At 37.9% G+C, this 21,455-nt stretch overlaps 2 protein-coding genes across 2 annotated transcripts; both read left to right on the top strand.

Moving 5' to 3' along the window:
* Positions 1 to 1,096: 1,096 nt before the first annotated feature.
* LOC127428733 (14 kDa phosphohistidine phosphatase-like) lies at positions 1,097 to 3,579 on the top strand. The gene is made up of 3 exons (XM_051677306.1): positions 1,097 to 1,323; positions 1,677 to 1,804; positions 1,893 to 3,579. Exons 1-3 carry the CDS (start codon positions 1,110 to 1,112, stop codon positions 1,983 to 1,985), a joined length of 435 nt encoding a protein of 144 aa, XP_051533266.1. The 5' UTR covers positions 1,097 to 1,109; the 3' UTR covers positions 1,986 to 3,579.
* A 1,450-nt stretch (positions 3,580 to 5,029) lies between these two features.
* mamdc4 (MAM domain containing 4) lies at positions 5,030 to 21,435 on the top strand. The gene is made up of 27 exons (XM_051677041.1): positions 5,030 to 5,577; positions 5,681 to 5,842; positions 6,044 to 6,169; positions 6,746 to 6,979; positions 7,100 to 7,225; positions 7,437 to 7,592; positions 8,069 to 8,169; positions 8,489 to 8,644; positions 8,804 to 8,894; positions 9,320 to 9,433; positions 10,536 to 10,634; positions 10,749 to 10,880; positions 10,965 to 11,104; positions 11,581 to 11,683; positions 11,780 to 11,884; positions 11,983 to 12,117; positions 12,516 to 12,643; positions 14,063 to 14,276; positions 14,513 to 14,650; positions 14,871 to 14,995; positions 16,035 to 16,125; positions 16,470 to 16,619; positions 16,779 to 16,904; positions 17,395 to 17,519; positions 17,627 to 17,723; positions 19,849 to 20,036; positions 20,469 to 21,435. The coding sequence occupies exons 2-27, from the start codon at positions 5,725 to 5,727 to the stop codon at positions 20,487 to 20,489; spliced, it is 3,339 nt and encodes a 1,112-aa protein (XP_051533001.1). The 5' UTR covers positions 5,030 to 5,577; positions 5,681 to 5,724; the 3' UTR covers positions 20,490 to 21,435.
* Positions 21,436 to 21,455: the final 20 nt, after the last annotated feature.

The following is a 21,455-nucleotide window of genomic DNA, read 5'->3' as shown; positions in this document are numbered from 1 at the left end:
ATTATATGTAAACATTTGACCCACTGGGAATGTGATGAAAGAAATAAAAGCTTAAATAAATAATTCTCTCTATTGTTATTCTGACATTTCACATTCTTATAATAAATTAGTGATCCTAACTGACCTAAGACAGGGAATGTTTTCTATGATTAAAATGTCAAGAGTTGTGAAAAACTGAGCTTAAATGTATTTGGCTAAAGTGTATATAAACTTCTGACTTCAACACAGTGGTAAATGTCCTTCGTCTGCCACCATAATACCGGGTTATTGTTCACAAGTCACCATCCAATGCATCCTCATTATTCGGCCTGATCAAGAACACATCTGGGTAATTTTATGCATTCTCAGAACTTGCGTTCTTGAGTATTGGAATGTAACTTCGGCAGTGGATGGTGACTTCGTACAAGTCCACAAGAACGTAAGAACACAAAAGAAAGCACATTGAGAAACAGCACATATCTTCAGAAGCGATATGATAGGTGTGGGTGAGAAACAGATCAATATTTAAGTCCTTGCTTACTATAAATTCTGCTCCCTACCCAGTAGATGGCCATATGCACAAAGAATGTGAATCGACAAAAGTGACGATTCAGCAACATTTTATATTTAGTTATTGATTTATTTATTTTAAGACAGTTGCTTAAAAATTCATGTTTGGGGTATGATTGTGTGTAGTTTATGTTGTCGAAAACAAACGTCCAAGTATCTTAAAGAAATGTTTACCACCGACCTTATTTTACTCATAAATCCAAAACTGCCATTAAAAAAAAACAAAAAACAGGAAAATCACGAAGGAACCCATGGCTCCAAAATGCTAATTCTCTTCTGGGCTTTTGGACTACAACCTGAACGAATCTATTATTATAAATAATAATCTATATGAATTTATATTAGAACTCCTTAAAACATAATCTTCCATAATTTTTCGTTTTATTTTGATATTTTCATTTTTTGTTAATTCGATTCGTTTTATTTTTATGACGGATGTTAATTTCTTTTTTCAGTAACAATGTTCTACTGTCATTTTCCCCCAACCCGGTAGGTGTCGCTAATGTTGTACGCTCTTTTAAATACAGTTTATCGCTTCATAGAAGGACAGCAGTGATCCAATGAAAGGCTCCTTAGCTGTACTGAACTTCACCATAGTGTTTGGATTTTACAGCATAGCTTTTACTACAATGTCAGCTGAACGGCTCGCTAAAATCCCCGAAGTTGATTTAGATCCAAATGGCGTGTTCAAATACGTCCTGATACGGGTGCACAGTAAAGACGATGATTCATATGTTGATATTGTAAGAGGATACGCATGGGCCGAGTATCATGGTAGGGATCCCATGTGTTTGAATGAATGACAGGTGGTAAAGAAGAGATTGTACATTTACTAACAAATGCATTAAGGCCCATACATATTGGGAAATGCATCATGAAAGAAGCCCTAAGGCTGTAGTTGTGTGCCAGCCAACATTTGGGGCTGTAGCCTTTGGGTTAATAGGTATTTCAATAGAAACTTTTCAATGTATTTCATTGTAGTGGGTTTTCAGATATAACATTATAATTATTAATATATGTTATTTGGTAATATATGGTATCTCTCCATTTAATATGAAGAAAAACCATTGTCTAGAAAGTGTCTAGCTATGAAAACCTTCACATTTCTGTTGTGTTCACTTCTCAAGCTGACATCTATGACCGTGTTGCTGGAGAACTGGAGAGAGGTGGAGGATTAGACTGTGAGTGTCTCGGAGGAGGAAGAATCAGACATGACAGTGCAGAAAAAAAGATCCATGTCTATGGCTATTCAATGGTACACAGGAATTCCAACATTGTTGTATCTATCTTTGTATTCCTGTAATGAGATATCTTATAATTGAAACTTCCCTTCATTGTTTTAGGGCTTTGGAAGAGCAAAGCATGCTGTTTCCACAGAGAAAATAAAAGCTTGTTATTCAGACTATGAGGTGACATGGGCGGATGAGGGGTATTGAACGTGTTATCTGGAATATGATGGCTCTGATCCTGGTATTCTGAATCTAACTGTCTTAATAGAGTTCTGGACTGTTCCATATTGTGCCAAGCCTGAGAAAGAGCAGAGCCTTTACAAGATTCAGATTTGAATGGACAGATAACATGTTTACTTCAAAACAAGTGCAGAGATTTTTTCTGCATTGTCCTTGGTTGGTTTTGAATTTACTGAAATGTACAGTAGATTAACATTTGGCAACAAAGAAAGAATGTTTGTTTGTAGGTCTTAATATAGAAAATTATGTAACAAAGTACACATCAGGTTAGTGGGAAAGTTTAAGTATTTCATGGCAAACCATAAACTCCCTTACATAGTGCAACAATACCATCCTGAAAAGCTAATAAACCTAGAAAGTGCCAGCATTTTTCATTTAAGTTAAAAATATTGGCATGCAACCTCAATGCACTTGCTGTAGCACAATAAGTGAAAGTTCTCATTAAAGGGACAGTTCACCTAAAAATGAAAATTCTCTCATAATTTACTCACCTTCATGCTATCCCAGATGTGTTTTACTTTCTTTCTTCTGCTAAACACAAATGAAGACTTTTAGAAGAATATCTCAGCTGCGTGGGTCCATACAATGCAAGTAAATGGTTGCCAGAACTTTCAATCTCCAAAAATCACATAAAGGCAGTATAAAAGTAATCTATATGACTCCAGTGGTTTAATATATGTCTTGTGAAGCAATATGATAGGTGTAGGTGTAAAACATTAATATTTAAGTCTTTTTTTTTTACTATAAATTTGTCTTCACTGCCCAGTAGGTGGCAATATGCACAAAGAAAAAGAAGAAGTATGTGAAAGTGAAAGAGGAGATTTATAGTCAAAACCTATCATATCACTTCTGAAGATATGTATTTAACCACTTGAGTCTAATGGATTACTTTTATGCTGCCTTTTTGTGCTTTTTGGACCTTCAAAGCTTTGGTCACCATTCACTTGCATTGAATGGACCTACAGAGCCTGAGATATTCTTCTAAAAATCTTTGTGTTCACCAGAAGAAAGAAAGTCATGCACATCTTGGATGGCATGAGTAAATCATAAGAGAATTTTCATTTTTGGGTAATTACTTTAAGGTAAATTATTGTGTTTAACTACAACATAAAAAATATTATGTGTTGTTGTAATAGTCCAGATTTAATCATTTCTAAGGCACCACACTGTAAATTTGGTCCCTCATATAATAAGAACTGATCCGGAGATTGCAAACCTTGTCTGATAAACTTCAATATCCTCCTAACATCCGTGTATCAGCATTTTTTTTTTATAGAAAATCTCATTAGGATATGTAATAATTTTCCTGACTAAGTATATTACAACCTGAAAATATAATGTTATTAATAGTACTAAATTGCCCTTGTAAGTTTCCCTGAAGCACTGATCAGGACTTACAGCATTTAAAACAACAGATTTTGTTTTTCATTTAAAGCCTGACCATAAAAATACAGTCACAGTAGTAGACATTGTATCAGTTGCATTTGGAATATTTAGTGCATCTAAACAGAAGTGAATTGGACAGCAACATGTTTAATAAATGAATTTATTTTTGTCTTTACTATTGCTTTCCGTGCCTCTTTTATTGCATTACTTACAAAATTGTGTTTCTTCGCTTATCAAGTTTCACTGGCAAACATAACCCTATCAATGGTTTACAATTTTCAGAATGTGCATTTTAGCTAAATAGTAACGACTTAAACAGAAGTTTTTCTGTTGTGACCAAAATAAACTGAGCTCTCTGTGCTGCGTTCTGCAAAGGATGAACATTGGCAAAAGAGCTGAGGGGCCTTATGAGAAGCATCTTGCACTCGTCTGGGGGTTAAAATGTAAAGTCCAGCTATTATCTCTCTGTGTGATCCGAAGGAAGGAACACGTGTGAAGTTAATGACTTCGTATGGTGGAACGGTTCTTTTGTTCACAAGCTCTTGTTCTGTCCTTTGGTGTCTAAACTAAAGAATGAAATCATGGGTATGAGCCACCGGATTGTCCTCCTGGGTCTTGTGCTGAATACCTGCCAATGGGGTGAGAGCTTTACTTCCCATTTTTATTTTTATTTTTATTAAAAAGGTAATGTGGTAGAATGTGTTGAAAGTGTCAGAATGTTTGTTGTACACTATGTGCTACTTAATGTATTAGAATGTTACATAGTACTACACAATATTGTTATTAATCCTCATATATTGTCAGTATCTTTATTGATTTTACTTATGACTTGTTATTATTAATATAAATGTTGAATCAGTACAACTTCAGCCTTTAAATGAATGTAATGACAGACAGTTTCTAATAAAAATGGCATTGTCCAGGTGATAACTCTTTGAGAGTGATTTCGCAAATTCAGAGGGGGTCTATACTAGTGAGCACAATCTCATTGCATTTCTGCAGTCTATAAAAAAACCGTGTCCTTGTATATGAGAGTGCAGCCTGATATCTGTCATTTGTGTATCAGAGACCTTTGACTGCGTTATTGCCGGTTATGTGTCTGATTACTAAATAGATAGACCTTTGTGACAACCTGAACAGGAGGTATTATAAATCCCTATGGTTTTGATTCCTTTGCATAGAAGAAGATTGGACTGGCGATGTGTAAGTGCTTGTGAATTATAGGTGCAATATATGGTCACACTTTATATTAGGTGGCCTTAACTACTATGTACTAACATTAAATACATGTAAGACTATGTATTTACTGTGTAACTACAAGTTGTTCTGCAAAATATCCACATTTGCTGCTACTGAGTTTGAGGTATGGGTAGGTTTAGGAGTAAAGGTAGGGTTAGAGTTAGAGTTAGGTTTTGGGGTAAGGGTTAGGTTAGGGGTAAATTTAACAGTATAACTACAAATGTAATTAAATGAAAGTATGTTATATGTAATTACAATGCAACAACATGTATGTACATAATAAGTACATTGTATCAAATGGTTAAGTACATAGTAGTTAAGGCCAGCTAATATAAAGTGGGTCCCAATAAATTATTTCTGCAACTGGCAGGCTAGCAGTACAGTGGTTCTCAGCCCTTTTTGGGGAGTGATTTTTTTATTTTAAAAGTTTCAGTCAATTTAATACAGCTTAATTGAAATAATATAGAGTCCTCTTGCAACCCTCTTTGAACTTTGCTGAGGCCACCTAGTTGACAACGACTATAAGTATTAATGCAGTAACAACACTACAGTATATATACCCAAGCTTGACAGACTCATTTGTTTATCATTTCGGATGTTAAAACATTCAAGTGAAGCAGCTTCATTATGTATTCTACTGTAATTGTAAAAGCATTATATATTTATGAATTATAATGTTTTTAATACATTTTAGGCCTAAGTGATATTTAATAAGCATTAAATGGACACTAAAATCATTCAGCATGTCTGTAATAGTAATAACAATGAGTCATCATGTTATTGTGTTGAATTTCCACACTAAAAAAGGCCAGTCTTAATCATTACTCATGTTTGGTAGCCATCGCACTGGAGCGAGCTGACTGCAACAGTCCGCCAGAAGAAAAATGTGACTTTGTTTGTGACTGCAAAGACTGTACCGATGAGCAAGACTGTGGTAAGATTCTCATTCTCCATTCTACTTTATAGCAGCGTCTGGTCATGTGTCTCCCTCTATCCATGACCCTGTTTCTGTTCTCATTCACTGGACTGAAAACCAGGGTACCTTGGAAGGGACTTTGTGTGTGATTTCGAGCATGAGGGGATGTGTGGATGGACTGACCGGTCCGATGAGGGTGGATACAATTGGCAGAGACAGCAGAGAGGAAACACGCTCCCTGACAGTGGACCATCCTCAGATTATACCACTGGCACCTCTACAGGTAGAAGAGAATGCAGGTCACCTTTTCTACAGGGGCTTTTCATGGGTTACTATAGTCAAAGCCTTTGTAATCCATTTAAATTTTGACTTGTGTTGAGGAAGGGAACGTGGATCAGTTCAATTGAATTCTACATGTATACAGTACAGTTTCCCATTTCTTTTATGGGTTGTTGTGTGTAAATGCATGCTTTGTGGTTCACAGGCTGGTTCATGGCTGTAACGGCTGTGAATTCAGACGCTCCCAAAACTGCTGTGCTTGAGTCCCCAAAGATAAACCAATCCTCCCCCACTTGTCGCCTTCGGCTCAGATACTTCATCTGGGACTCAGGTTCACAAATGAATCCGTCTGTTTGATCTTTCTGTGTTTATCTATCTATCTATCTATCTATCTATCTATCTATCTGTCTATCTGTCTGTCATACTATCTATCTGTCTATCTATCTGTCTGTCTGTCAGACTGTCTGTCTGTCTGTCTATCTATCTATCTATCTATCTATATGTCTGTCTATCAGACTGTCTATCTATCTATCTATCTATCTATCTATCTATCTATCTGTTCGTCTCATCTCATCTAACCCTGTTGGTGTTGCTTTAACACTGTCTGTCTGTCTATCTATATATCTATCTGTCTGTCTGTTCATCTCATCTAACCCTGTTGGTGTTGCTTTAACACTGTATGTCTGTCTGTCTGTCTATCTCATCTAACCCTTTTGGTGTTTCTTTAACACTGTCTGTCTGTCTGTTCATCTCATCTAACCCTGTTGGTGTTGCTTTAACACTGTCTGTCTATCTGTCTATCTATCTATCTATCTGTCTGTCTGTCTGTCTGTCTGTCTGTCTGTTCATCTCATCTAACACTGTTGGTGTTGCTTTAACACTAGTGCATTTAATGTGTGTGTTTCAGGTCACACAGGTCTGGGCAATACCCCACTATGGGGGTCAGTGTGGCAAAGTGATGGTGAGCAAGCTGTGGTATGGAGGCCAGAGAGCTCCAGTGTCCGTGGCTGGAGGGAGGCCACCATTTACCTGGGGCGAATTCTGGGCCCTTTCCATATCCAGCTTCATTCCAGACGCTCTGAAGGGAGGCAGGGAGACATGTCCATCGATCACCTGGAATTCCTAGATTGTGCCCTACCTAGTAAAGAGAAATGGAAAATGTTTAATTCATTCATGTACTATTGATTTTACATTTAAAGTGTTGTGCCACCTCCCTTTTCCTTTAAATGGAATGTTTGGATTCCCTCTCTCTCCCTTTCAGTTCCGCCTGAAAGTGGAACATGCAGTCCTGATTTTTTAAAGTGTAAGCGGGATGGATGTCTGGAGAACTACAAGGTGTGTGATGGCACTGATGACTGTGGAGATGGAACAGATGAAGAGAGCTGTGGTAAGAGACCAAGAATCCAGCGAGTAAAATACATTTTTCATTCATTCATCATTGGAAATGTTATTCCATTAGTTCATTAAAGGATTGTTTGCCCCAAAATAAAAAGTTAATATAATATAAAGTTAATTTTTTATATAAAGTTTTTACATGACGTTTAGGTTGAGAGTATGATCACTGAGGTGTTCTGTTCTTGTGTTGAATACTCATACAGAGCAGTACATGAGCTGTAACTTTGAGGATGACCTTTGTGATTGGAACTTAATGTCACTGTCATCTCTGAAGTGGATAAGGACTAATCAAATGAATATATCACTGTCGGAACCTCTTAAAGGACCTGGGAGAGACCACTCGACTAATACTATGGCAGGTATTGTACATACAGGGAAATCTGAGCTAATATATACGTAAAATAAATAATGGAGTTTCTTGGCTTGTAATCCAAGTCTTTTAGCTTTGTTGCCATCTTTATGCAAGTGTACTCCTGAAAGTTGACAGTATTAACCTTTTAGCAGATATACGAATTTAAAATGTATAGTCTTGCTCTCCTGGGAAAATGGACCAGAAATATTGATGACTCATCTTGCACTCACCAGTGTACCTGATTTTAATACCATCTGCGTCTGACTAGCAATAGCAAGTAGCAAAACATGGTTCACAGCTGTGACAAAAACGTAAGGCTATTCAATAATATAGGAATGAGCCTTTTGAAATGTTCTGTTTCACAGAATTATGTCAACAACGGAAAGAAAACTGCTCGTCAAACCATTTCATGGGGTCTTTAAAGTAGTACATCTCAAAACATCTGCGATTTGTAATAAGGATGAATGAATTGTTACTCCTCAGGCCATTTCTTGTATGTAACCAAGCCAGATGTCCTAAAGAGTGATTGGGCGAGTTTTCAAAGCCCTCCCCTGGCACCAACTAATCACACACACCCTTGTCGGGTATGTATATGATTTCAAAATGCATTTATTAAGGCCCTACAAGTTTTGAACATATTTTAGCCAAACCCATCTGTCACAAGAAATACTATAGTTTCATTTTTGACTAAATGTGAACTGGTAGTTACTGTGTTTTGCCATAGCACACCAGTAATGTTGGCTCTGAAGTGTTAACTTACAATAATGGCATAGCATCATAATAATGCACATAGAGATAGAACATGTATTTAGAATTCTAAAGTTTTTTTAAAAAATTGACATCATTTTACTTATTTGGAACCAAATAAATAACAGCATTGAAACCCATTGTTGATAATTACAGATGGTCATGTACACACATCAGTTTGGTCGAGTGTCTGGCGGACTTTCTGTATTGGTCGCAGAGAGACAGATCTACCCTGTATGGGAGCGTGGAGGTTCTCTCGGGGATCTGTGGGTAAAGACTGAGGTGGAGTTTGTTGTCAATAGCACATTCCAGGTACATGAACACGTTCTTCCTCTGACATCCTCACTCTTATCTGGGAATGTTGGCACTTTTTATGACACGCCAGTCATATAATTCTGTCTTAATTATTAAACTTTCCCCCACCATGTCCTAATCCTCTTTCTCTCTTTCTATTATTCTCTCTCCCCCTAGATTCTGTTTGTTGCTGCCATACGAGACCATGCTTACGGAGGGATCGCTATTGATGATATTGTGTTGTCCCCTGAATGCCGCCTAACCAATGGTACTCTCTAACTACATATCTGTTATTTTAGGCCATTCTGTGTAGATTTATTACCAATTATTATCAAAAGTTGTCTTTAATTAGTGCCACTATTACTTTTCTAAGTGAGCAGACTTAACATTTTTGCCTGGTCAATGTTAAAAAGGGCAAAAAATAAATAAAAATAAAAATACCATAGACTTAAATTGAAGGAGTGTCTTGAGCCATATCTAGGGACCAGAATATAGAGACTTGGGGTTGGACCAGTAAGTAAGCACATAACAACCACCCAGAACACTTTAGCAACCACCCAGAAAACCTTAGCATTTTAGTGGCGGGTTTAGCACGTTCAAGCACTACTCCCATTTTCCTCACTAAAGAAAGTCTTGTTTCAGGATCTTTTTTTTTTTTTCTCATTTTGTACTAAATGATTACCCTGCTTACAGAATCAATGCCAAAGCCAATCTTTCCAAAACCTCCTGCTCAACCCTGCACAGAGGACAGTCAAATCTGTGACTTTGAGATGGACTGTTTGAATGCAGAAGATGAGGCTCAGTGTGGTGAGTGCTCTCAAAGGAGTATTTGCATGCATGTTTTCAGGTTTTAGAGTGTGAATCTGTTTGTGTGCATTTGTGTTTTAATACTTATGTGCAATACAATGAAAATCTGACAATTATTTTTTATTATATGACTTTAATGGTCCAACTTTGTATTAGGTGTCTTTAACTACTATGTGCTAACATTAAAATACATACAGCAAGATGCAGTGCAGTTGAATGAAATAGAACAGAGTCTCCTTTTCAGAGTTGAAACTTGCACTGCATCTTTTTAAAACGGCACGAGAGACATGACACAGGTGTACCTGGTCAAAGATGTTTATCTAGTGCATGTTTATATACAGAAATAATTAAAAATAGTCCAGATGTCCAGTCAGGCCTCCTAAGCAACCAACTGGCCTGGTTGCTAGGGTGGGAAGAGTCATGGTGGGTTGATCTCCTTGTGGTCGCGATAATGTGGTTCTCGCTCTCAGTGGGGCGTGTGGTGAGTTGTGTGTGGATGCCGCGGAGAATATCGTGAAGCCTCCACACGCGCTAGGTCTCCGCGGTAATGCGCTCAACAAGCCACATGATAAGATGCGTGGATTGATGGTCTCAGACGCGGAGGCAACTGGGATTCATCCTCCGCCACCCAGATTGAGGCGAGTCACTACGCCACCACAAGGACTTAGAGCGCAATGGGAATTGGGCATGCCAAATTGGGGAGAAAATGGGAGAACCCCCCCCAGATGGGTATCCTTTGGTGTTTAGTAATAGTTTGGCCACACACATCCTGCTTGGCCAAAGGTGCGATGATGTAAATTAGTCTTCACTTTAGAGGCGGTCATGAATTAACGGGCCCCCTAGTGATGTAGGGTAGTCGAGGAAGCAGAGAATGAGGTGTTTTTGTAGCTTGGTTTCAATAAATGCTTTTATTGCATTGAGGATTATGTTTTGAGGATGTTTTTACAGTAGAAAGATCTCTTAAATGTCAAAGTATGAAGGAAAATTTGATTACTCATGACATGACCCCTTTAAGTACATAGTAGTTAAAGACACCTAATATCAAGTGGGTCCACTTTAAAACATCCCATACTAAGGGCCATTGTTAATCCTGTGTACATAGGGGACTTCTCATATGAGAAAGGCAGTTCTGGTTGGACAGACACCAGTATTGGGAGCCAGGCCTGGGAGCTGATGCTAGAGTATAATGACTCCATCAAAGGTGAAAACTCAATTTCTTGGAACTTAGACAATGCTTCAATTATTCCTGATAATGCCTACATGGCTAAAATTATTGACATTTATTTGTGAATTTGTGTATGTGGTTGTCGTTTAGTGGAGTTCCTGTTTCTGACTGGAGCTCCTGGGCAGCACCTTAGTGAAGCCCAAACTCGTACCCCTCTCTTGGGTCCGTCAGGTCCTGCATGCACCCTACAATTCTCCTACAGTCTCAACGGAAATAACACAGGTAGGTACAACCCACCTGTCTAATTCTTATAATATCTTGCCTATTTTAGTGAGCATGATGTAAGACTACTGATTCTCTCTGCAGATGAGCTGTCAGTGTATGTTGTAGACAGTGTGTTGGGCACTCAGCCTGTGCTGTGGGAGTTTTCTGGAAGGACCAATGAGACGGCAGGGATTTGGCTAAAGGAGAATGTCTATATTGGAGCCAGAGATCATCGCTTTCAGGTACTGTGTCGATTCCAAGTTAAGCGCCATTTAACTTTTTTTTTGCATCCATATAAGCTGTTTTTTTATTGTTTTTCTATGTTAACATGCACTAGACGGAAGTCTTCGACTTTTTTTTGCGTAGGAGAGCCACGGTTTCAGACACTGTGCTAAGTTAAAAAGAACTTAAACTTTTAAAGGAATATTCCAGGTTCAATACAAGTTAAACTCAATCGACAGCATTAATAGCATAATATTGATTACCACAAAAATTTATTTTGACTTGCCCCTCCTTTTCTTTAAAAAAAAGCTCAAATCATTTTTGGTCTGAATGGCCCCTTATTTGGTTATTCTGGGGGGAACAAGACAAATGAAAAATTTAATGAGACAGAAAGTCTTATTCAGAGATGTAAAGTTATTTCCTCCATTCCACTGTTTTATCTCTTTGTTCTCTTTCTTTTTTCAATCTTTTATTGTATTTGTATTTTCTTTAACAGTTGGAGTTCAGGGCTCGTGCTCAAGAGATCTCCCCGAGCACCCAGATCGCAGTTAAGGATGTTTACTACTTTGACTGTCATCCTCAGTACATCCCCTCCGGTGGTGAGTACAAACAAATATTCTTTACAAATAATCTCTGGTTTGTGTGATGTTTTAATCATCTCTTTGCATTGTCATCCATTGTTTCTTCCCTGACAGATTTGTCATGCAATTTTGAGGTAAATTTGTGCGGATGGTACCAGGACCAAACTGATAATTATGACTGGAGACTTCACAGTGGAATGGACCACACCATCCATGATGGTTGGAAATCTTTTGATGTAGATTTTTTTTTACCAGTTTTCACCTACAGTATTATCATAAATAAACTGCACATTTATGATATGTTTATTGGCTCTCAGGTAGGAGTCTGGTGGTGAATATGTGGGATCCTTTATTGCGAGGACTATCTGGACGTCTCCTCTCAGTCAGACAGGAGTCTACAAACACCGAGCACTGTCTCACCTTCTTCTACAAACTCTATGGGCCAGACACGGGTGCTTTGAACAATCTCTTCCAGCTCCATAAACATCAGGGGCCAGTTTCTTAGACTTTAAATAAGTGTTCAATAATAAAGTGTTATGTGTTTAATAATGATAACAAAATTTTGATTTTATATAACACCTTTCTTAGACTCAATGTCGCTTAAATGTTTTTCTATGTAAACATTTGCTAGGTATGCTGCATTTTTAAGATGCCGTGGCAAGGTAAAATAACTTGTAAACATGCTTCGAAACCACCTGCATTCTCTTCCATTCATTGCACTGCGATTAGCTTTTTTTAACAAGTGTTTGGTCTGAACGGCCCCTATCAGCTCCAAAAAATAACCAGTAAATAATTTAATTCATGCCCTGCAATTCACTTTGCTCATAATTTACCATCTCCTCTTTCCCAGGTGCTCTCGCTGTAAAGTTGCTATTTGCTGATGGCACGGAAGAGGTGTTGTGGATGAGCAGTGGTGCCCATGGCAACATCTGGCATGAGGGCCATTGCCCTGTGCCTCCTCAGCTCACTGCCTTCCAGGTGCACACAATTAAACAAATGTTGTTGACATGTTTGCCCTGTGCGTGAGTGTCAGAAAAAGCCACAGAGGAAACTGTTACATACACTAGCCCCAAAAAGAACACTTAAACCACACTTTAAAATGCCTGAATGTCATTGCATTAAATAACAAAACATCAAACCAAGTGGCATCTGCAAAATTATGCTAGACCTTTTATCGGAATTAATGTCACACTTCAAGACAAAATGAATGAATGAACGTTATGAATGAATGTTTCGTTTATATAGCGCTTTTTCTGACACTACACTCAAAGCGCTTTACACAGTGAACAGGGGACTCTCCTCAACCACCACCAGTGTGCAGCATCCACCTGGATGGTGCAACGGCTGCCATAGTGTGCCAGTACGCTCACCACACACCAGCTATTGGTGGAGAGCAGAGAGTGGAGTTATAGAGCCAATTAATGGATGGGAATTATTAGGAGACCATAATTGAGAAGGGCCAATGGGGGGAATTTTAGCCAGGACACCGGGGTTACACCCCTACTCTTTTCGAGAAGTGTTCTAGGATTTTTAATGACCACAGAGAGTCAGGACCTTGGTTTAACGTCTCAAAATGTGTTCAAACATTTTTAAGTGATTAAAAGATTGTATTTTATGACAGTATACAGACATTTAAATTATATTTTCATTAATTTATTTTAATTTGATTAAATTTATCTGAAAAAGGGTTAGTTCACCAAAAAAAAAGGAAAATTCTCTCATTACTTACCCTCATGCCATCCCAGATGTTTATGACTTTCTTCTGCTGAACACAAACTACGATTTCTAGAAGAATATTTCAGCTCTGTAGGTCCTCACAATGCAAGTGAATGGTGACCAGACCTTTGAATGTCCAAAAACCACATAAAGGCAGCATAAAAGTAATCCACGCGACTCCAGTGGTTAAATCCATATCTTCAGAAGCGATATGATAGGTGAAGGTGAGAAACAGATCAATATTGAAGAAATTTTTTACTATAAATTCTCCTTCCTGCCCAGTAGGTGGCAACATGCACAAAGAATGTGAATCGCCAAAAACAAAAGAAGAATGTGAAAGTGAAGATATATAGTAAAAAATTACTTAAATATTGATCTGTTTTTCACCCACACCCACCCATATCGTTTTTAAGATATGGATTTAACTACTGGAGTCTTATAGATTACTTTTATGCTGCTTTATATGCTTTTTGGACCTTCAAAGTTCTGGCCACCATTTACTTACATTGTATATACCTACAGAGCTGAAATATTCTTCTAAAAATCTTTGTTTGGGTTTAGCAGAAGAAAAGTCATACACATCTGGGATGGCATGAGAGTGAGTAAATGATGAGAGAATTTTCATTTTGGGTGAACTATCCCTGTAATTGTTTTAATCTTGTTCTTTATGATCTCTATAAGTTGGTGATTGAATCCATACGCTCTGGTTTTGATGGTCAACTGGCTTTGGATGATGTGGCATTTGTGTCAGGGTCATGTTCTCTGCCCACCATGTGCTCATTTGAGAGTCAGACTTGTGGCTACACCAGTTCTGGAAAAGCCAAGTGGATACACCAGAATTGGGCATCAGCTAGAACTGGCCCCAAGACTGACCACAGTCTGGAGACAGAAAAGGGTAGGAGAAATAGAAAATGATTGAGGAAAAAATAAAATGAAAGAAATTTGGGCTTCAGAAATCTAGAGGTCTCTGTGTTTTATATCTGTTTTTAACTTAATTAGGTCAAATACTTGACCAATTAAAGGCACAGCTTTTTTCATGTTTGCATGATAGATTTCCTCATGTCTTTTTTAATATGTCTTTTTTTAGCCTTATTTGAGTATGGTAAATGAGAGTTGGTTTATTATCGCCAGGGTTTTACATGCTGGCCCACAGTGGTGCTGATGTTCTTCCCCTGGGCAGTGTGATGACCTTGACCTCTCCTGTACGCTGTGGTTTGAGTCACACTGAATGTGTACACTTCTGGTACCATACAGGAGGAGATAATCCAGGCATGAGAACCACATTGTACACCATTATTTTTCTGGAGTACTTGATTGTGATTGGTTGATTATAGCATTCTGTGGTTAAATATTTTGTATTTAAGGTGCTGTAAGTGATTTTAGCCATTCTGGAACTAATGACTGGCTGACAGTACATTATCCCTTACATATAGTGAGTGTGGACACGTACAATTGTTTATTTGCAAATGTACACCATTTTCCCACTTAGGCACTCTGAATGTTTATGTGAAGCCGTCAGATGGAGACAGGACAATGTTATTCTTCAGCAGTATCAGGCTGGGACATGCTTGGCATCTTGGCCAAGGGAATGTCAGTTGGCATGGGGACTGGCAGGTAAGTGGCACATTATACAGTATGTCACAGATCTGCTGCCCTAACTTGTGGTTCTGCCATTACTATGTAAGAAAGTTGCAATGTTAACAAAAGGAAACCTATTCTAATTCCTTGCTATGCTTAAAGGAATAGTTCAACCAGAAATTAAAATTCTCATCATTAACTCATACTCATGCCATCCCAGATGTGTATGACTTTCTTTCTTCTGCAGAACACAAAAGAAGATTTTTAGAAAAACATTTCTGCTGTGTTGGCCAATTCAATGCAATTGAATGGTGGTCAGAACTTTGAAGCTCCAAAAAGCGCTTAAAATCAGCATAAAAGTTATCCATACAATTCCTGTGGTTAAACCCAGGTCTTCAGAAGCAATATGATAGGTGTTGGTGAGAAACAGATCAATGTTTAAGTCTTTTTTTTTACTATAAATCTACATTTTCACCAGCCCTCCTATGCACGTTCATGAGAGGACCGAATTCTTTTGTTTTTTGCCGATTCGCATTATTTGTGCATATCGCCTCCTACTGCGCAGGGAGGAGAAAGAAAAAAGGGAGGGATAAAGGAAAGGAAAATAATAAATAAATCATATTTGCACAACAGCCCAGTAGGTGGTGATATACAGGAAGAATGCGAATCGCCAAAAAACAAAAGAACACCTCTCTTGAACGCGCAGAGGAGGGCTGGGCAAAATGGACATTTATAGAGAAAAAGGACTTAAATATTGATCTGTTTCTCACCCACACAAATCATATCGCTTCCAAAGATATGGATTCAACCACTGGATTCAAATGGATTACTTTTATGCTGCCTTTATGTGATTTTTGGAGCTTCAAAGTTCTGGCCACCATTCCCTTGCATTGTACTGACCAAGAGAGCTGAAATATTCTTCTAAAAATCTTCATTTGGGTTTTTCAGAAAACGTCATAGATATCTGGGATGGCATGAGGGTGAGTAAATGAGAGAATTTTAATTTTAAGTAAACTATTCCTTTAATAAATGGTCTTTGTCAGGAATTGTGTGTAAAAGTATGTTTATACTTTAGCTGCAGTTTGAGGTAGAGGGAGGAGGGGGAAACGAGAGTTTTATTGCCATTGATGACATCACCTACTCAACCCACAGCTGTCCCACAACAGGTTTGAAATTTGTATTATGACAACCAAGTTATTTTATGTGATTATGAATTGACCCTATTTACTTTCTTAATGCTAGTTCCTGGTCTTGATGTGCGAAATTCATTTGTGCATGCTGTATCAAAGGAACAAAATGATTGTCTTTGTAATCTTTCATCAGAATGTAATAACATGCTCTGTCTCTGATATGACTTTTACCAAGCCCCCTTCTTTTTCAACCCTTTCAACAGCTTGACATATACAAAACTCCTTATCGTCATCCAATCAATTATAATGGATAAAATCAAGTTCTGTCCAACCTTTATTCTTGTCAAATATATTTTTCTATCCTGTTTTATGTGTTTCAGATAGCGTCTGTGACCTAGAAAGAGGTCTGTGTGGATGGTCCAACACTCAGAACCCATCACTAGATTGGTTAGACTGGGACCTGAACAGTGCGCAAGCAGAGACGTTCTACAGCACACCACCAAATGACAACACACTGCACACAGAGGAAGGTGAGTTATGCAGTTTAATGGGCTCTGCAATACTGGATGTATACTGTATGCTAAACACTGAGCATTTAGTAAATAATCTAAATCTTCATTCTCAACAACTTTAAACCTTAATATACATTCAGAGAAAGTAGTTTTAATTTTGTCCCCTTTCTGTCTTAGGTCACTTCCTGTTTCTTCCTAACTCTCACCGTGACACTGCTTCCCAGAATGCCTGGCTGCTGAGCCCTCACCTGGAACCAACCAAAGAAACCTGCCTGAGTTTTTGGGTTTATCAGCCCACCCTACGTACGATCACATCTATAACTTCAAACAATATGTTTTAATGTATTATCTAAATTATTTAGTCCCAGTAGATAACAGAAATCAAACTTAGTATGCCACGGACACTTTGATCACGTTTTGCAAATCCTGTTAAGGGAATATTCCGGGTTCATTTAAAAAAAATCAATTTTGTTGTTGGGGTTGTATGGCGAAGTGGTTAAAGATTTGTGCCCAAACCCCTTAAGTTATAAAAACCCTTAGAAATAATTGGAAGGGTTACATTAATAAGGGGTTTCTTAACTTAAGAGGTTTGTCAGAAATGGCTGCTGGACTGGAAATACAGGTTGTTGGTTCGAACCCTAGTAAATACCCTTCAACCATAGGTTGCTCCAAGGGATTTGTCTCTGTAGTAAAATGCCTTTTAAGTTGATTTTGATAAGAAAGCATCTGCTAAAGGAATATTAATAATGTATAATTATAATGCAATAATGATGAATATTGGGCTCTTCCAAAGATGACAGTAAACTCATTGTGTGGATGCTGTCTGGAGGGCGCAAACACGAACTGCTGACACTGGATGAAGAGGGTGGAGGTTGGAAACATTTCCGTGTCAATATCACCTCGGAAACAGAGTACCAGGTGATAGCTTACATTTAAACCTACTGTATTCAACATTCTTTTAAATGCTGCATGAAGTTTGGTGTGTGATTATAAATTCTAATTGTGTGTGGTTTACTGGGATGCAGATTGTATTGGAGGGATTTAAAGGACAGAAGGGTGTTCTTGCCCTGGATGACATAAAGTACACAGTTGGAGTGAACTGTGCTATGACAGACCAGAAACGTAAGAGATTTTTAAATTCAATAATGTGTTGAATTTGTTAGAATGAAAAAAACTTTATTTTAGTCTAGTGGCATTCAGACTGAAAATTATTTTGTGATTTTTTTTTTTTATTTATTTGTTTTTTGCAAATTATATTATCAGCATAGCAAAGCATAAAAAGTGAAAGGTTGAATTGAAAATGTAACAGAATGTCCTAGTATTTGGTATTTCCCTTTTAATGACACCTTTGTGTAAAACCCGATGCTTGTAAATCTGCTTATTTGATTAGTGTTCTAGAAATAGTGCAGAATCTTAAATATTTATCTTAAAGGAATATTCCGGGTTCAATTCAAGTTAAGCTCAATTGACAGCATTTGTGGCATACAGTGCATCTGGAAAATATTCACAGCGCTTCACTATTTCCACATTTTGTTATGTTACAGCCTTATTCCAAAATGGATTAAATTCATTATTTTCCTCAAAATTCTACAAACAATACCCCATAATGACAATGTGAAAGAAGTTTGTTTGAAATCTTTGCAAATTTATTAAAAATAAAAAACGAAAAAAATCACATGTACATAAGTATTCACAGCCTTTGCCATGACACTCAAAATTGAGCTCAGGCGCATCCTGTTTCCACTGATCATCCTTGAGATGTTTCTACAACTTGATTGAAGTCCACCTGTGGTAAATTCAGTTGATTGGACATGATTGGAAAGGCACACACCTGTCTATATAAGGTCCCACAGTTAACAGTGCATGTCAGAGCACAAACCAAGCCATGAAGTCCAAGGAATTGTCTGTAGACCTCCGAGACAGGATTGTATCGAGGCACAGATCTGGGGAAGGGTACAGAAAAATGTCTGCAGCATTGAAGGTCCCAATGAGCACAGTGGCCTCCATCATCCATAAATGGAAGTTTGGAATCACCAGGACTCTTCCTAGAGCTGGCCGCCCAGCCAAACTGAGCGATCGGGGGAGAAGGGCCTTAGTCAGGGAGGTGACCAAGAACCCGATGGACACTCTGACAGAGCTCCAGCATTTCTCTGTGGAGAGAGGAGAACCTTCCAGAAGAACAACCATCTTTGCAGCACTCCACCAATCAGGCCTGTATGGTAGAGTGGCCAGACGGAAGCCACTCCTCAGTAAAAGGCACATGACAGCCCGCCTGGAGTTTGTCAAAAGGCACCTGAAGGACTCTCAGACCATGAGAAACAAAGATTGAACTCTTTGGCCTGAATGGCAAGCGTCATGTCTGGAGGAAACCAGGCACCGCTCATCACCTGGCCAATACCATCCCTACAGTGAAGCATGGTGGTGGCAGCATCATGCTGTGGGGATGTTTTTCAGCGGCAGGAACTGGGAGACTAGTCAGGATCGAGGGAAAGATGAATGCAGCAATGTACAGAGACATCCTTGATGAAAACCTGCTCCAGAGCGCTCTGGACCTCAGACTGGGTCGAAGGTTCATCTTCCAACAGGACAACGACCCTAAGCACACAGCCAAGATAACAAAGGAGTGGCTACGGGACAACTCTGTGAATGTCCTTGAGTGGCCCAGCCAGAGCCCAGACTTGAACCCGATTGAACATCTCTGGAGAGATCTGAAAATGGCTGTGCACCGATGCTCCCCATCCAACCTGATGGAGCTTGAGAGGTCCTGCAAAGAAGAATGGGAGAAACTGCCCAAAAATAGGTGTGCCAAGCTTGTAGCATCATACTCAAAAAGACTTGAGGCTTTAATTGGTGCCAGAGGTGCTTCAACAAAATATTGAGCAAAGGCTGTGAATACTTATGTACATGTGATTTTTTTTTTTTTTTTTCATTTTATTTTTTTAAAATAAATTTGCAAAAAGTTTGTTTGAAATCTTTCACGTTGTCATTATGGGGTATTGTTTGGAGAATTGTGAGGAAAATAATGAATTTAATCAATTTTGGAATAAGGCTGTAACATAACAAAATTAAATTTTTAAATCATGTTTCTTGCTGTTTTACATGTCCAGGTTTGAATAAAAATTTTCAATGTGGTCTTAGACTTTTGAATCCCATTGTAGGTGTGAAAATACTTTATGAATTTAGTCACAGCAAACCATGAAAATCATTACAAAACCTAATTTTAACAACATCATCTTTGTATTCACAGCATCACTGTCCTCTAACACAGGGGCGATTGTGGCCTCTGTCATAGTCGTCATTCTGCTCCTGATCGTTCTCTCTGCCTTGCTTGTATACTACCTGAAAACTAAAGAGAGGTCTGATGGTTTAATACAAGACACATCTCATGTAGCCTGCAATGGCTTAGGGAATGACATCTATGAATCCAGTAGTACTGTACGTTTCCTAAGCATCTCTTGTTTTGTGTGAGAGTTTTGCCTTTAAAATACTTGGAATACTTTATTACAAAAGCAGAATATTCTGTTGTATGCATGCACTCCGCCCAATAGACAATTCCCCTCAAGTAAACAAGGGAAACTACACATTTACTCTGTAAACAAATGTTTCGTCAATCTAAAAACTGCTAGATGTGGTAACATCTAAATTAACTGGTTTTATTCAACTTATAAATAGTATTTAATATATTACAATCAACCTGACTTCATTAGGTTACATTAAAAAAAAAGTTAATTAAGTGAGCCACCCCTTTAAAACTCATGTTGACAAAAAGAGAAAATCCAAATAACACTCTTCTTTCAACCCTTTAATACTCTGCTGCTCTGTAATACTTCAGTTTGAATGCAATTGACTATTTTTGTTTGTTTGTAGGAACGTGGTAGAAGTGGATGAGAAAATGGCCACATAGGAGGATGTTTTGGTGATTGCGTCATCTACTTGCAGACTCCAGGCAAAACAGGCGCCATCACGGCAGGAGAACTGCTTGATCGTGGCACAGCTAGCCTAGTCACAAAACATATAAACATGCATACAACATACAAAACAAAATACACTGACCTTAAGCAATAGTTAATCTTTACTATAAGCACAAGAACATCCTGTAAATTATTGGGGTTAAATAATCCTGAAGTCTGCCTCTCAAGATCATTAATTTGACTGAACTGATGCTATAGTCACTGGCTGTTCTGCTGCCACCAGAAGATTCCTTTAACCCATAACGGGTTCCATCTGACCATCTCAACTCATTTTACTGTATTATTCAAAGAGAAATATATTGAAGACAAGCATCATCCAATCGTATGCAATGTAATTAAAGTGTAATGGGTTCCAAAAAGAATGCATGAACAGCACTAAATTCTAAAGTGTGCAATTACATTGTTGTTCATTTTAGGTTTAAAGCAGTGAGAGAATGGACAAATTAGTAGTGTTGGTTCATAGATTAAATCATATATTGTATTCCCACCCTGCATATATGAAATTGTGAAATTATATTGAGCATTTATTAAATACAAATTGTCTAATTGTGAATTAAGACATAGCTTCACTATGCAAAGCGCTTTGATTGCCTAGAAAAGCACTATATAAATGTAAGGAATTATTATTATTAATTAATAGAAATATTTGTAATATAATAGAATGACACATGCTTGTTTTTGTAAAAAAAAAAAAAAAAAGCACATTTTATGATTGTTAATCTTAACTTTAATAAAGATACACTGTAAAAAGTGGAAACCTGCAATTGTTACAATAAAGAGCACACATTCTAACTGATCTAACCCTTAAAATTAGTTTTGTTGGTGTAACCTAATGTATTTAGTGATGTTAAATAATATTTTGAGTTGAATAAAAGCAGTTAAT

The sequence above is a fragment of the Myxocyprinus asiaticus genome, chromosome 38, assembly GCF_019703515.2.
Source record: "Myxocyprinus asiaticus isolate MX2 ecotype Aquarium Trade chromosome 38, UBuf_Myxa_2, whole genome shotgun sequence".
Lineage (NCBI taxonomy): Eukaryota > Metazoa > Chordata > Actinopteri > Cypriniformes > Catostomidae > Myxocyprinus > Myxocyprinus asiaticus.
This window is presented reverse-complemented; position numbering and strand designations above follow the sequence as displayed.

What these genes read in the sequence shown, in the direction of transcription:
- LOC127428733 (XM_051677306.1), top strand. Translation starts at nt 1,110, where the DNA reads ATGAAAGGCTCCTTAGCTGTACTGAACTTCACCATAGTGTTTGGATTT. An exon ending in CGCATGGGCCGAGTATCATG is followed by an intron (nt 1,324 to 1,676) that starts GTAGGGATCCCA and finishes TCACTTCTCAAG; the next exon opens with CTGACATCTATGACCGTGTT. An exon ending in ATGTCTATGGCTATTCAATG is followed by an intron (nt 1,805 to 1,892) that starts GTACACAGGAAT and finishes TCATTGTTTTAG; the next exon opens with GGCTTTGGAAGAGCAAAGCA.
- mamdc4 (XM_051677041.1), top strand. Translation starts at nt 5,725, where the DNA reads ATGTGTGGATGGACTGACCGGTCCGATGAGGGTGGATACAATTGGCAG. An exon ending in ATACTTCATCTGGGACTCAG is followed by an intron (nt 6,170 to 6,745) that starts GTTCACAAATGA and finishes TGTGTGTTTCAG; the next exon opens with GTCACACAGGTCTGGGCAAT. An exon ending in GGACCACACCATCCATGATG is followed by an intron (nt 11,885 to 11,982) that starts GTTGGAAATCTT and finishes ATTGGCTCTCAG; the next exon opens with GTAGGAGTCTGGTGGTGAAT.